At 39.9% G+C, this 14,707-nt stretch overlaps 1 protein-coding gene across 3 annotated transcripts in view; it reads left to right on the top strand.

Moving 5' to 3' along the window:
* The window catches only part of XPO4 (exportin 4), a 114,815-nt gene that overhangs the window by 81,584 nt on the left and 18,524 nt on the right, over positions 1-14,707 (top strand). For all 3 annotated transcript variants that reach the window (XM_062194539.1, XM_062194540.1, XM_062194541.1), the window contains exons 10-15: positions 5,277-5,453; positions 6,057-6,199; positions 6,701-6,846; positions 7,652-7,829; positions 12,757-12,916; positions 13,730-13,899. In XM_062194539.1, coding sequence (XP_062050523.1) covers positions 5,277-5,453; positions 6,057-6,199; positions 6,701-6,846; positions 7,652-7,829; positions 12,757-12,916; positions 13,730-13,899 — 974 coding nt within the window. The remainder of the gene's footprint in view (positions 1-5,276; positions 5,454-6,056; positions 6,200-6,700; positions 6,847-7,651; positions 7,830-12,756; positions 12,917-13,729; positions 13,900-14,707) is intronic.

The following is a 14,707-nucleotide window of genomic DNA, read 5'->3' as shown; positions in this document are numbered from 1 at the left end:
CACAACATATCAAAGACATATCTGCACCACCATGTTTATAGCAGCACTGTTACAATAACCAAAATTTGGAAACAACCAAAGTGTCTTATCATCAGATGAATGGATACAGAAAATGTATATATGCATATTAATGGTATATTAGTCAGCTATAAGAAAGAATGAAATGCTACCATTTGCAGTAAAATGGAAGACATCATATTGAGTGAAATAAGCTGGACCCAGATAGACAAGGGTCATGTTCTCCCTTTTCTGTGAGATCTAAATTTAAAAAGAGGCCGGCGCCGTGGCTCAACAGGCTAATTCTCTGCCTAGCGGCGCCAGCACACCAGGTTCTAGTCCCGGTCAGGGTGCCGGATTCTGTCCTGGTTGCCCCTCTTCCAGGCCAGCTGTCTGCTATGGCCCGGGAGTGCAGTGGAGGAGGGCCCAAGTGCTTGGGCCCTGCACCCCATGGGAGACCAGGAGAAGCACCTGGCTCCTGCCTTTGGATCAGCGCGGTGCGCCAGCCGCAGCGCGCTGGCTGCAGCGGCCATTGGAGGGTGAACCAACGGCAAAGGAAGACCTTTCTCTCTGTCTCTCTCTCTCTCACTATCCACTCTACCTGTCCAAAAATAAATAAATAAATAAATAAAAATAAAAAGAAATACCTGTGTGTATCAATATTGCTGCAAATATTTTGTAAAACTTTGTTTTATACCTTTGTTAAACCAGTGGTTAAGAATTTATACTACCATAATTTCAATGATCTGTGATTACTTTAAATTTTATTGTATATGGGTAAAATGGTCATCTTTCCATTTAGTATTTTTTTTTTTAAGATTTATGTGTTTATTTGAAAGAGTCACACAGAGAGAGAAGGAGAGGCAGAGAGAGGAGAGGTCTTCCATCCACTGGTTCACTCCCCAGTTGGCCATAATAGCCGGAGCTACATTGATCTGAAGCCAGGAGCCAGGAGTCTCTTCCGGATTTCCCTTGTGGGTGCAGGGGCCCAAGGACTTGGGCCATCTTCTATTGCTTTCCCAGGCCATAGCAGAGAACTGGATGGGAAGTGAAACAGCCGGGACTTGAACCAGTGCTCATATGGGATGTCAGCACTGCTGGTAGTGGCTTTACCTGTTAGGCCACATTGCTGGCCCCTATTCAATATTGTTTACAGCCGTTGTCTATATTCCCACTAAACTAGGGTATTTTTGCTTTTTTACCTATTAAACTTCTTGTTCGGTGAACTATTAAATGTTTTTACTCTGTTGTAAATTTAAAATATGTTATCTCTAAAACTAGAAAAAAGAATGGAGAAGGAAAGAAGATTGCAGGGATGAAAGGGAATATTATTATGTTCTTAGAATTGTATCTATAAATCACATTTAATCTGTTAAAATAATGAAAATTTAAAAAGACAGATATTGATAATTATTAAATGCTTGGCTCTTTAACCTGTTAATGTAGTAAATTGCTTCAGTAGATTTTTCTAACATTGAAAATTATTTTTCTGAGTTGAATTTAATTTAATTGTGATATGTCAATGTTTTTTATGCATTCCTGGAGTATTTGGGCCACCTTCTGCTGCTTTTCCAGGCACAGGGAGCTGAATCAGAAGCAGAGCAGCCGGGACTTGAACTGGTGTTCCTGTATGGACTGCTGGGGTCTCAAGCAGTGACTTAACCCAGTGCACTACAATGCTGGCCCCAAAATCATAGTTTTTAACCTAGACAGTGTGGATGTGGTTCAGTACATTTATTTGTACTAGCTTAAATAATGCTGCAGCAAAATTCTTATGGATAAATTATAAATCATCATGTGACTTTCTGCTCATTAGTCACTCTTAGGGGAAGTAAGTTTCCTTTCCAATTGACTCTACAAGTGGCATCTTGTTCAGATCAGTCCACTCTTCCATAAAGCAGGGAGGCCTTGGAGGAGGAACTGTGTCCTAGAAGGAAAAAGAATGGGCATAGCAATTGAAACAATTTTAGAAATGAGGCCGGCGCCGCCGCTCACTAGGCTAATCCTCCGCCTTGCGGCGCCAGCACGCCGGGTTCTAGGCCCGGTCGGGGCACCGATCCTGTCCCGGTTGCCCCTCTTCCAGGCCAGCTCTCTGCTGTGGCCAGGGAGTGCAGTGGAGGAGGTCCCAAGTCCTTGGGCCCTGCACCCCATGGAAGACCAGGAGAAGCACCTGGCTCCTGCCATCGGATCAGCGCGGTGCGCCGGCCACAGCGTGCCTACCGCAGCGGCCATTGGAGCGTGAACCAACGGCAAAAGGAAGACCTTTCTCTCTGTCTCTCTCTCACTGTCCACTCTGCCTGTCAAAAAAAAAAAAAAAAAAAAGAAATGACTATTTTTCCATAATCATCTTTGTTCCATGTAAGATTTCTGGTATTTTGTTTTAAAAAAAAAAGCGCTTTTAAAATGAAACAAGCTCTTTAAATTTACAAATGAGAGTCAGGGTTAGATGAAAGTAGAGAGTCAAGGCAGGAGGAAGAAGGGGCTCTGCTGCTCTGAGTAACTGTCTGTGATCGTCACACGCTTGGTTTCTGGGATGCCATGTGCTCCTGGCGTTTCTCCTTCCTTAATGCCTGCCTCAGATTCCTGTGTGGCCTAGGCTTTGTTCCTTATTCTGTCCATTTTTAGGCGAATGTTCCTTGTTTTGGCTTTAAAAATAAATATTTAAGTTCTGTGTGCTGATTGTGCCCAAATTTGCATTTCCGGCTGTGACCTTTTCCTGAAACTCTGGGTGTACGTTGGGTATCACCATTTTCTTTTCTTTCTTTCTTTCTTTCTTTTTTAATTTAATTTTTTGAAGGCAGAGAGAAAGAAAGATCTTCCATCTGCTGGTTCACTCTCCAAATGGCCACAACAGCTGGGGGTGGGCCAGGTGGTAGCCAGGAGCTTCATCCATGTCTCCCACATGGGTGCAGGGATCCAAGCACCTGGGTCATCTTCCACTTCCTTCCCAGGTGCACTGTAAGGGAGTCCGACTAGAAGTGGAGCCATTGGGACTTGAACCACTGCCCACATAGGATTATATCACTCCAGGCAGAGGCGTAACCTTCTATGCCACAGCGCCAAGCTCCAGCTTATCACCGTTTTCACCTGGATTACTAATTGTATCTCAAACTGAACATATCTGAAGGAGAAACCTTCATTTCCTCATAAATGTTGTCTTTCTTAATCCTCAGTATTTTAAATGGACCATCTTCCCAGCTACTCAGGATAAAAACATGGGTGTCATTCTTGCTTTTGTCTTCCTTCTGGTCAGACTCCTGCTTTCCTAAGTGTGTCCTGTTGACTGTTCCTGTAGAACTAGATCCAGTCTATCCCAGGCCCCTTTGTATTGCGCATTGCAAGTTTTCTTTTATAGAGCTGTGTCAGAGTGGCATCGGTGCCCAAGGTATTCCAAATGGCTTCTTGCTGCAAACAGAAGCAAACCCAGTCTCCTGGTTAGGCTCTCTTGGTCTGGTCCCTGCCTACTTTGCAGGCCTTGCCCTGTGTTCTTGAGTAACCTGGGATGTCTGTTCCAGGTACACTAGCATTTCTTTTGTTGGGTAAATGTGCAAACCATCCAACCTCCTGGCTTTTGTAGTTTTTTATAGTAGAATGACCTTTCAGCAAGATGTTAGTTTTGTTTAGGGATATTTACCACAATTGTCTCTGTAAAGTAGCTTGGTGATTTTATTTATTTCTCAGTGACTTAGTTTTGGTATAAAACTTTAATTCAGTAACAGTAACCATTACTGAACAAGAAAGGAAAGGAGAAAATGAAGTGTAAATAACTAATTTCACTTAGACTGTATTGAGGTGTGTGTCTATCAGGATAACCTTGTTAGTGGAGTCTCATGCAGGTGTAGTTTGTATGGGGAGGCTTGGAGGAGCTAATCGGAGACTTAGACAATGGGAGACCTGACTTGTCTTTGTTTTTTGGAGGTCTGCTTGTCCCTTTTTGTAAGTTTCCATGTTTCCTTTGTAAGAAGAAAAATTAACTGATGGAAATACAGCAAAAGGAGAGAAGAAGCTATTATTTTCCACATTCATAAAGCATATTCATTAAATTTTTGATTAATCTCTAATGAAGGGACACTTCCGATATTTCTGAATTGAATCAGTGGTTATTAAATTTTTGACGACAAAACTTTTGTATGGAATTTTGCTTTTTTTATAAAATGAACTCTCTTGTTTAGGAGTTTCTGTCAAATTCTTCACGTATTGTTAACTACTGATTAGGTCAGTCTATTTTCATTATTTTTCTGTTTTTCTAAAATCATTTTTTAAAAGATTTATTTATTTATTTGAAAGGCAGAGTTACAGCTATACAGAGAGAGAGAGAGAGAGAGAGAGATCTTCTGTTTGCTGGTTCACTCCTCAAATGGCCTGGAGCCAGGTACCACATGGGTACATTGACCCAAGCGCTTGAGCCATCTTCCACTGCTTTCCTAGACCATTAGCAGAGAGCTGGACTGGAAGTGGAGCAGCCGGGACTTGAACCCGCACCTATATGGGATGCTGGAGCCCCAGGCGAAGGCTTGGCCTGCTAAGCCACAGCGCCGGCCCCTAAAATCATTTTTAAAGTTTGCAGGAAGTACACATCTTTTTTATTTATTTATTTATTTTTGCCAGGCAGAGTTATACAGTGAGAGAGAGAGAAAGAGAGAGAGTTATAGACAGTGAGAGAGAGACAGAGAGAAAGGTCTTCCTTCCATTGGTTCACTCCCCTAATGGCCACTACGGCTGGCGCTACGCTGATCTGAAGCCAGGTGCTGGATACTTCCTCCTTGTCTCCCATGTGGGTGCAGGAACTAAGTACTTGGGCCATCCTCCGCTGCCCTCCCAGGCCACAGCAGAGAGCTGGACTGGAAGAGAGAGGACCAAGCAGGACTAGAACCCGGCGCCCCAACCAGGACTAGAACCCAGGGTGCAGGCACCGCGGGTGGAGTATTAGCCTAGTAAGCCACGGCGCTGGCCAAAGCACACGTCTTTTTATTCTAGCCGTTTTCTTCTTGATTATAGAAAAATGTTGATTTTACTTTTATTTGAAAAATACATATTCTATAAAGTGTTAAACCACTAATCTTCTAAATAAACATTAATTCCAGATTGTCTAAGCATTTTTAAATTGAAATAAAAAAAGAGTTTAGAAAGTTTAATGAAAAGTTAATGATAATCTTTGTTAAAGGAAAAACTTACAAAAGTTCACGTGCATAACTGCTAGACTCTTGGCTCTTGTTATAGTTGCTATAACCATGCTATTTTTTCTGGGCATTTGTTTCATGAATGTTTTTGTCTTTTAGCTTGATAAAGATGACATGGTGTACATGGAAGCATATGATAAATTGTTGGAGTCCTGGCTGACTTTGGTCCAAGATGACAAACATTTCCATAAAGGCTTTTTTACCCAACATGCAGTTCAAGTTTTCAATTCTTACATTCAGTGCCACTTAGCTGCTCCAGATGGCACAAGGAATTTGGTAAGTTTTCAGCCAGATGGTAATTAAAAATCTATTTTATCAGAGGCTCTATTTTATCACATCACCAATTATAGAAGACCAGAAATTTAGTATAAGCTCCCTCAGAAGGTTTGCTGAGAACACAAGTAGTCCTGGTCACCTAAGTGAGTTCTCACAGTGTGGGATTTACGTGTAGTCACCTCCCTTCCAGTTTTCAGCTTTGCACTCTACTTTCAGTCGTCAGGCAATAACAAGTACTTCCTGTATCCAGGGGATTGGGAATCTTAAACTTACCAGATCTTTTCTGTGATAGAAGTCACATCCCCCAGTGTGGGAGGTGGGTTGTGGGTGTGCAGTGAGCTGTGTTATCTTTGTCGTGGCAGTAGGCGCCAAAGGCTTGTTAGCCAGTATGTGCTGTGGGGTGATAGCTCGACTTCTTTCACTTCTAAGTTTCCTCTTTGGGTAATGGTTGGCACAGTTGGAGAAGAATAGCAGCACTTGGAGGGTGCCTCTGCCAAGCCCTCCCTTTCATATGCAGTGCTGCAATTACTTTACAGTGCCACCAGAATTCGTGTTTTGTTGGAAAAGGTAGTGTTCTCATTATTTTTCCTTCATCTGTGATAGACTGCCAATGGCGTGGCCTCTCGTGAGGAAGAAGAAATAAGTGAGCTTCAAGAGGACGATCGAGACCAGTTTTCTGATCAACTGGCCAGTGTAGGAATGCTAGGAAGGATTGCTGCAGAACACTGTATACCTCTTCTGACAAGGTACACACAGTCCAAAGAAACCCCATGGAGCCAATACTCTTTATTCACAATTCCTGGGAGAGCACTTAAAAGTGTTTAAAGACTTTAAACACCCCCACCCCGTATCCCAGCACACTGGACCAAATGGACAGAAACATACTCATGATTGCATTCGTTGGCTTATACATTGAGAGCCCAGGCACTACAGCATAGATGGCAGAGAGAGTATGGAAAGCATGGTATGAAAAATAATTTGACCCATATTAATAAAAACTTGGATTAACCAGTTTTCAAATGCCCATTGTAAAACTTGATTGTTTGTAAAGCAGTGTTTTAATTCTATATCATAAACAATAAATCATGGTTCCTATAATGCTATGAAAACAGTTATGTACTCTGATATTTTTGTATATCTGTTTTTGCCCTGTTGTCAATTATGTTGCTTATTATATGGGAATTAGAAGTTGCTCTAGCTCTTTGCTTAGTGAACTTTATGAAGCTATTGTTCTTTCCCTCTTTCAGTTTATTGGAAGAAAGAGTAACAAGGCTCCATGGTCAATTACAGCGACATCAGCAACAATTACTTGCTTCACCTGGTTCAAGCACGATTGACAACAAAATTCTTGATGATCTCTATGAAGATATTCACTGGCTTATTTTAGTTACAGGTTGGTTGGTTGTTTCCTTTTAAAATGTAATTGCCAGTTGAGGAATTTAGGCCTTAAAATAAGCTTCAACTATTTAAAACAATAGTTCATATATAGTATTGGATGAATTCTGGATATAGCTGTTGTCTGTCACAGATCTATGGATGCATTTTTTAAGAAAATACTGGCTAAGATGTATTCAGTGCCTATTGCACACCAAATGTTTTAAATGGATCTCATTATAGCCCACTGAGTTGGTACTGTTAGGTATTTTTATTATTGTTGTCTTCAATAATATCCCCATCTTACAGATAAAGAAGCTGAGAGTATAAGAAACTAGCCTGTGGTCACACTGCTATTAATTTTTGGAGCCAGAATGCAAATCTAGGCAGTCTGACTTCTAGGGTCTTCTTCCTTAGCCATCATACTGTTAGCGTTTCTGTATTTCAAATAATCAGGAAAAAAATCTCGACTTTTGAAAGGCATTCTTCAGTATCCCCTTCTGATGTAGAAGATGATAACAGAATTCCTTTTAATGGTTCAGAATATATTACTGAAAAATATTAAAAGGTAGTAGAGTAAAAAGCTTACATTTCACTCTGAATTATAAAATTGGTGAATAAAACATTTATCCTTTGTCCTTTTCTATATTTTTGAGGGTTAATTATCTGAGAAATAGAAAGTTTCTTCTCACCAACTTAAAATATACTTTTACATCAATTTATATGATGTATGTAAATCAAATAAAAACTGAAAACATTTATAGTGCTTTTTGATAAATGTAGATTTGTTAAGTGTTCATTTTTTAATTTTTTTTAAACTGAAGGCTACCTCTTAGCTGATGATACTCAGGGAGAGACTCCGCTAATACCTCCAGAAATAATGGAATATTCCATTAAGCATTCATCTGAAGTTGACATTAATACAACACTTCAAATTTTGGGATCTCCAGGAGAAAAGGCTTCTTCCATCCCAGGGTACAACAGAACAGATTCTGTGATTAGGTAATATGAACTCTATAGCTGTGCTCTTGTAATTTATACTGTTTTATACATTCTGAGTTGATGGGTAGATTATTGGAGCAGTAGGCAGGTTGTAAATTGGATATTAAAAGAGCTTGAAGAAGCCTTGAAATATGCAAGGATAGCAAGTGCTTAGTGTATTTAGGCAGAACCACTGCAGTGAGAATTGACAGCTGCATTCAGTGTAAAGAAACAAGTGTAAAACATTCTGAACACAATGAGGCTTGGAAGGCATTGGATCTAATGTACTATGAACAGAATGTTTGTCCCTCAGAAAACAGAACTGATGTGTTCACAGGCACCCTAAATGAAGGATCTAGATGAACACCAATAAATACTTACTATTCATAAGACCTAACTGTGTTTTAATGGCTTTCTTAAGGAAAACTATAGTTCTTATCATAACAAATGGATGTATTTATCCTGAATATGTGAAACTTGAGAGTCCTGTCAGAGGCAGTTCCGTGACAGCAGAGTGCCTTGAATGAGAGAATTCGTTTACTCTTCCTAAGAGTAATTGCAACATTCTTATTAATTATTAATGGTTGAAATTATGGAGGGGAAAAGCTGGCCTTTGTATGTCCTAAGAGTGGATTTAAAACATTTTGAATTTCAGTGTCTTTAAGTTTAGGTTGCAGGCAGAGGTGTCAGTAGTGAGAGTAACATTGGTTTTTGTCAGTTGCAAGATAAGTAACTCAGGGTGCTCTCCTCTTCATTCTTTCTCTTTCAATGCAAAAGAATGGAAATCATAATAATGTGTACAGTAGAAAATATGCATTTTCCCAGTGTTTGTAATATTAAGCTGATATCAAGAAATGTTTGGGGATTTATTTCCTTTATTGTTACGTTCTCATTTGAAATAAAATCACTACTTATCAATAATACTCTTGAAAAAGTTTTGTATCTTATTTCTATAGTTAGCTGATCTAGTGTCTATGGAAATTGATGCTTTTGCTTTGGTTTGGTTTGTAGTGAATATTCTTAAAGAAAAATTCATTTCATGTTAAAGAAAAATTCTTGGTAATATTTTTTGCTTAGGTAGTACCATCCTGAAAGCTTTCCTTATATTTTAAGTGCTTTTTCAAATTTTGCCAATCCCAGGAGTCAATATGGGATTGCTGTATCTGAGAGCACAGATCTGGAGGGCTAGAACAAAAGAAAATTGCCATCTTTTTAGTACAGAGAATTAATGTGAAATTGATGGTGTGTGGTAGAAACATTTGACTGAAAAAGTAATTCACATTTCTTGAAGAAGCTGTCATTTTGTGAATAATTATTGGGCACCTACTGTGTATACCAGGCACTATTCTAGTTATTTAGGATACATCAATGAGCAAAACAGGTTAAAATCAATCCCCCTTTTAAAGCCCTTTGTAAAAGAAGAGAGTAATTAAATAAATTATATAGTGTAGTAGAAGACAGTAAGTGATTTGGATAAAAAGTCCTACAGCGTAGGGATCACTGATTTTACGTTGTGTGATGCATCTAGGCTAGTTATCAGGTGACTTGTGAGAAAAGGCCAGACAAGTGTCAGGGAGACCCGCATTCCAGGCAGAGCCCTAGGCACGCCTGACGTATTCAGGAGCACCAGGAATGCTGCTGCAGTTGATCAGATGAGCTGAGATTTTGTAGGAGGTGGAGTTAGGAAAATAGAGGGGAATCACTATGATCCTTAGGCATTTGTAACTGTCGTTGGCTCTCGCTTTAGATGAAGTGGGTGCTGTTGTAGGGTTTGAGCAGAAGAGTAACTTCCATGTCAGAAGGCTATTCTGGCAGCTGCATTGAGAATAAACAGTGGAAGCAGGAGGTTAATTGTGTTCATCCAAGAGTGATGCTGTCCAGACCCGAGTGATAGCAGGGGAGATCGTGGGAAGTTAACAAAAGCTGTGTTTGCTATATTGTGCTAACTTTTGGATTATGAAAAGCAAATGTAATCCAGGATTAATTTGGGGAACTATGAATGCTGTCGGGAATATAAAATATTCCCAGATATAATGTGAAAGGGATTGAAGGAAGATTGAGGTTATTAATATTGGCATATCAATAATTTAAAAGTAGTTTGATCAGTGGTTTTTCAAAATGCCCCTTTGTGTGGGGAGCCGAGGATGTGATAGGAGTGCCCTAAGGGGGTGTTGCGGCACCTAGCTTCAGCTGATCCACTGGCAGAGGTGAGCTGTGGCTTCTTGGAAGAGACAGATTGAAACTGCACCTGAAGGAGGTGCTACACTCTGAGGTATAGAGAGCAAGGTAAAGTGCGTTCCAGGCTGGTGCAACTTGTGTGTGGCCATGTGTGTGCAAGGAGGCTGAGATGAGGGTGCAGAGGCAGGGAAGAGCATGAGGCAGGGCTGAAAATGGAAAGGACTTGAAGTAGGGAAGTGAACGGATCTAGTTATCTTCCAAGTATTGCTCTGTGAAGATAGATTTTAGAGTAACAAGGCTAAATAGGGTAGGAAGTGTGCTCATTAATAATAGACTTGGAGTGAAGATAGAAAGAGGCCTTCGCTGGTGTTGGGCAAGGTGGTGAGGAGACATGAAAGAGTGAAGAAAGGCTGTGAGGGCTCCTCTCCATCTGCCTGACCACTACCTCTGTGGCTCTTCCCCACCAAAGAAAAGACCAAGGCTCACACCTGTGCTGTGGATTGGCATGTGCCTGAAATCCCACAAGTGCTGGTCAGGGGGCAGTTCCAGACCGTGCTGTTGACAGTGAATGACTGTGGGTGACCAGGAGGGGAAGGTCAGATGGTTGATTTCTATTACATATAAGGCTGGATATGACTTGGAAGAAATTAAAATAATTGGATGTCTTTGCTGTGTTGGAAATACCTTCTGTTTATTTATGGGAATAAGTTTTCTCATTGGATATGTATTAAAAAATAAAAATCAAATTCTGCTTCACTCTGGCTCATTCCAGCCATAAGTAATTTTTATCCACAGATATATAAACCAAGTGGGGAAAACAGAACCCTGCCATGTTAGTTTCATTAAGAGATTTATAAAATGTATCTTTTGTATTTAATAATTTATTTAAATTTGTTTTGTTTTGTTCAATATGTACTGTTGAGTCTTATACTGATAATGCAATGCAGAAGACATTTTTAAATATGTACAAGTCTTATAATCATTGAGAGTTTTTAAAAGTTAATCCTTTCACAATGTAGACATTTGTTTGAATAGATAATGTGATCAATAAAACACTTGAATATAAAAATTTGTTATATTAGGATAATGCTCTATGGGGAAATGAAATAAAAATAAGAAAAATGAGTTTGTGTTTCAAATGTGTAATGACGGATGTCAGAACACTGATGGTTAAATCCCAGTGCATAAATCTAAAGTGTTCATTTAAACATTTTATTTCACATTCTGGTAGACTAAAAATGGTATTTATAACTGTTTAATCTTAAGGGAGAAATTTGACACACCAATTTAATGTATTGTGAGATGGTTGCAGGTTTTTGCTTATAAATGCCCTAAAATTTAAAGGTTTGTGTATTGGTGACATGAGAGTATGTGGATAGTGAATAAAGAAGAGGTTTTGACCTATTTAAAGCAGACGAGAAGGGGAGGCTGCAGTGAGGACTGGGAAGGAGCAAGCAGATGGAAGGGGGAGCATGGGAAGTGATGTGCCTGGGAAGCAGAAGGAAGGAGCTCCTTTATGAGATGTAGTGTCCGTAGTGTGAGGGGCCACTGAGTCTTCCAGCTGGGTAAAGAGCTGAGATGCATGCATGCAGTTTGTCTTTTTTTTTTTTTTTTTTAAATTTATTTATTTATTTGAAAGTCAGAGTTACACAGAGAAGGAGAGGCAGAGAGAGAGAGGGGTCCTCCATCTTCTGGTTCACTCCCCAGATGGCCACAATGGCTGGAGCTGTGCTGATCCGAAGCCAGGAGCTTCTTCCAGGTCTCCCACGCAGGTGCAGGGGCCTAAGGACTTGGGCCATCTTCTACTGCTTTCCCAGACCATAGTAGAGAGCTGGAAAGGAAGTGGAGCAACTAGGACTCAAACTGGCGCCCACATATGGCTTCTGCCACAGTCGATGGCATTACCTGCTATGCCACAGTGCTGACCCCAATGTGCATGCAGTTTCATTACAAGGAGACTTCCATCTTCTTGAGAACAGTGGGAAAAGGAGTAGAGGCCCGACTTCGTGATTAGAATCCTTGTCTTGGTTTGGTAACTCACTGTGTAGCATCACGATGGGTTTTTCTCAATACATCCTCTGCTTCTTTGCCTTTGGGCTAAAGTCAAGCTAAATATTCACCACTTTTGATTATGTGCCCCCATCTCACTCTCAGAACAAAGACATTTTTACTTATGGGCTTGTCATCCACATTATCGATTCCATGTGACCATATGAATTATATTGCGTGTAGCAAGACTTTTAAAGTACCAAAGAGTCACATGCATTAGGAAATAAGGAGGAATATCAGATTTAGAGACAAGGCTCAATATTCATTATAATTTACGTAAGTCAGTTCCCAGATCTTAAGACATAACATGACCAAGATAGGAAACACAAATTTTGCTAACTTGGGTATTTAAGTAGTGATGAAGTACTAAAATAATTTGGCATGTACTTAGAATGTGTAATTTTATGTATTTTTCCATTTTCAATCTACAAATTCTTTTTAGACAGTAATGCTGAAGTTCGTACATGCGGTTACAAATTCAACAGAAGGATGTCTCTAGCATTGTTTCTCCCTTCTTTGTCCTGTCTCCTCCTTGGTGGAAGATCAGAAATAGCAGGTGGCATTGTCTACAGTCCTTTTGATGATATTTTCAAGTATAACCTGGCCTAAATCCAGCATGCTGAGAAACAGAAAAGGATTTGTAGGGAAAAAAATAGGGTTAGACAACAACTAAAAAAACAAAAAAATTAAAAAATAAATGACTTCTGTTTTATATCTACAGGCTATTATCTGCTGTTCTGAGAGTTTCAGAAGTTGAATCTCGAGCAATAAGAGCAGATCTCACTCATCTACTAAGCCCCCAAATGGGCAAAGATATTGTTTGGTTTCTAAAACGCTGGGCAAAGACTTATCTCCTGGTGGATGAAAAGCTATACGATCAGGTCAGAATGTTAACCTGTTCAACTTCATTTGTTTTTATAATAATGGAAATTATAGAAGTCTGAACATTTGGGAGCTTTTCTCAAGAGAAAGTAACTTTAAGAACTGGATCAGCTTCTACACTGAAGAGAATTATATGAATGGAATACTGTTTTGTTTTGTTTTAAGATTTATTTGTTTATTTGAAAGGCAGATTTACAGAGAAGTGGAGAGAGACAGATCTTCCATATGCTGGTTCACTCCCCAGATGGCCACAGCGGCTGGAGCTGGGCTGATCCAAAGCCAGGAGCTTCTTCCAGGGCTACCACATGGGTGCAGGGGCCCAAGGATTTTGACCATCCTCTTTTGCTTCCCATGTGCATTATTAGGGAGCTGGATCAGAAATGGAGCAGCCAGGACTCAAACTGATACCCATATGGGATGCCTGTGCTTCCGGTGGCGGCTTTACCTGCTACCCCACAGCACTGGCCCCTAGAATCCTGTTTTAATAATTTTCCTTAGAGCCCATCATTGGATTAAGTTTATCTTAACTAATGTTAAGTTGCAGATGACTATTTGAAAATAGATTGATTTGTATTATTCGAATTTTGTTTAGATGTCAAATTAGTATACTAGTAATATGAGAATAATTAAGGTTGACAGGAAAATTACATTGGAAAATGTTGAGTGGATTGAGGATGCCTTTTTTTGGATTTGTGGAAATAAATACATTTATAAAATTGAGCTAACCACTACCAATTTAGATCATTTTTTATCAAGTATTTTCTTACCTGGTTTTTCTTTCTGAGCTTAAAACATTTATTTTCTCTCTTAAGATAAGTTTGCCATTCAGTACCGCATTTGGAGCAGATACCGAGGGTTCTCAGTGGATCATTGGCTACCTCTTACAAAAAGTCATCAGTAACCTCTCAGTGTGGAGTAGTGAGCAGGACCTTGCAAATGATACTGTACAGCTCCTTGTCACTTTGGTAGAACGAAGAGAAAGGTGAGTCCAAGTTGTTGGAGGCAGACTCTGTGTGTATATGTGTGAGTGTGTATGTATGTGTATATGTGTGTGAGAGAGAGAGAACTTCTGTTTGCTTTCTGATGTAATCTTCTTGCCTGGTAACTGGTTTACTCGGTTTTAAGTTAGATTTTTCAGTTTTGGAGTAGTGTATGTTAAAACTATATCACACAATTGTTACAAATACAAATTGAGTTTTTTCATATTGTAATTAATCTTGTTTTGACTGTTCAGGATTCGGTACCAAAAAAACCCTAATGAGTGACACTTGAGGTTTTTATTATTATTATTATTATTATTATTATTAGAAATGTTTATTTATTTGATAGGCAGAGTTACAGCCTTAGAGATCTTCCATCTGCTGGTTCACTCCCCAGCTGGCTGAAGCCAGGAACCAGGAGTTTCCTCAGGGTCTCTGGTGTGTTTTGTGGTGACCTTACATCCCACATGGGTGCAGTGGCCCAAGCACTTGAGCCATCTTCCACTGCTTTCCCAGCACATTAGCAGGGAGCTGGGTCAGAAGTGGAGCATTCGGTGCCCATGTGGAATGCTGATATGGTGGCTTAACCCGCTGCGCCACAACACCAGCGCTGGCATATAAGTCTTATTTATATTCAATATTTATTATTATTACTATTATCATTTGAACTGTAGGGTAATAGAGACAGAAGGAGGAAGAAAGAGAGAAATATCTTCCATCCACTGGTTCACGTCCCAGATGGCTGCCATAGCCAGGCCTGGGCCAGGCCAAAGCCAAGAGCCAACAACTTCCTCCAGGTCTCCCACGTGG

The sequence above is a fragment of the Lepus europaeus genome, chromosome 6 (genome assembly GCF_033115175.1).
Source record: "Lepus europaeus isolate LE1 chromosome 6, mLepTim1.pri, whole genome shotgun sequence".
NCBI lineage: Eukaryota > Metazoa > Chordata > Mammalia > Lagomorpha > Leporidae > Lepus > Lepus europaeus.
The sequence above is the reverse complement of the archived record's forward strand: the minus strand, read 5'-3'. Positions and strand labels throughout refer to the sequence as shown.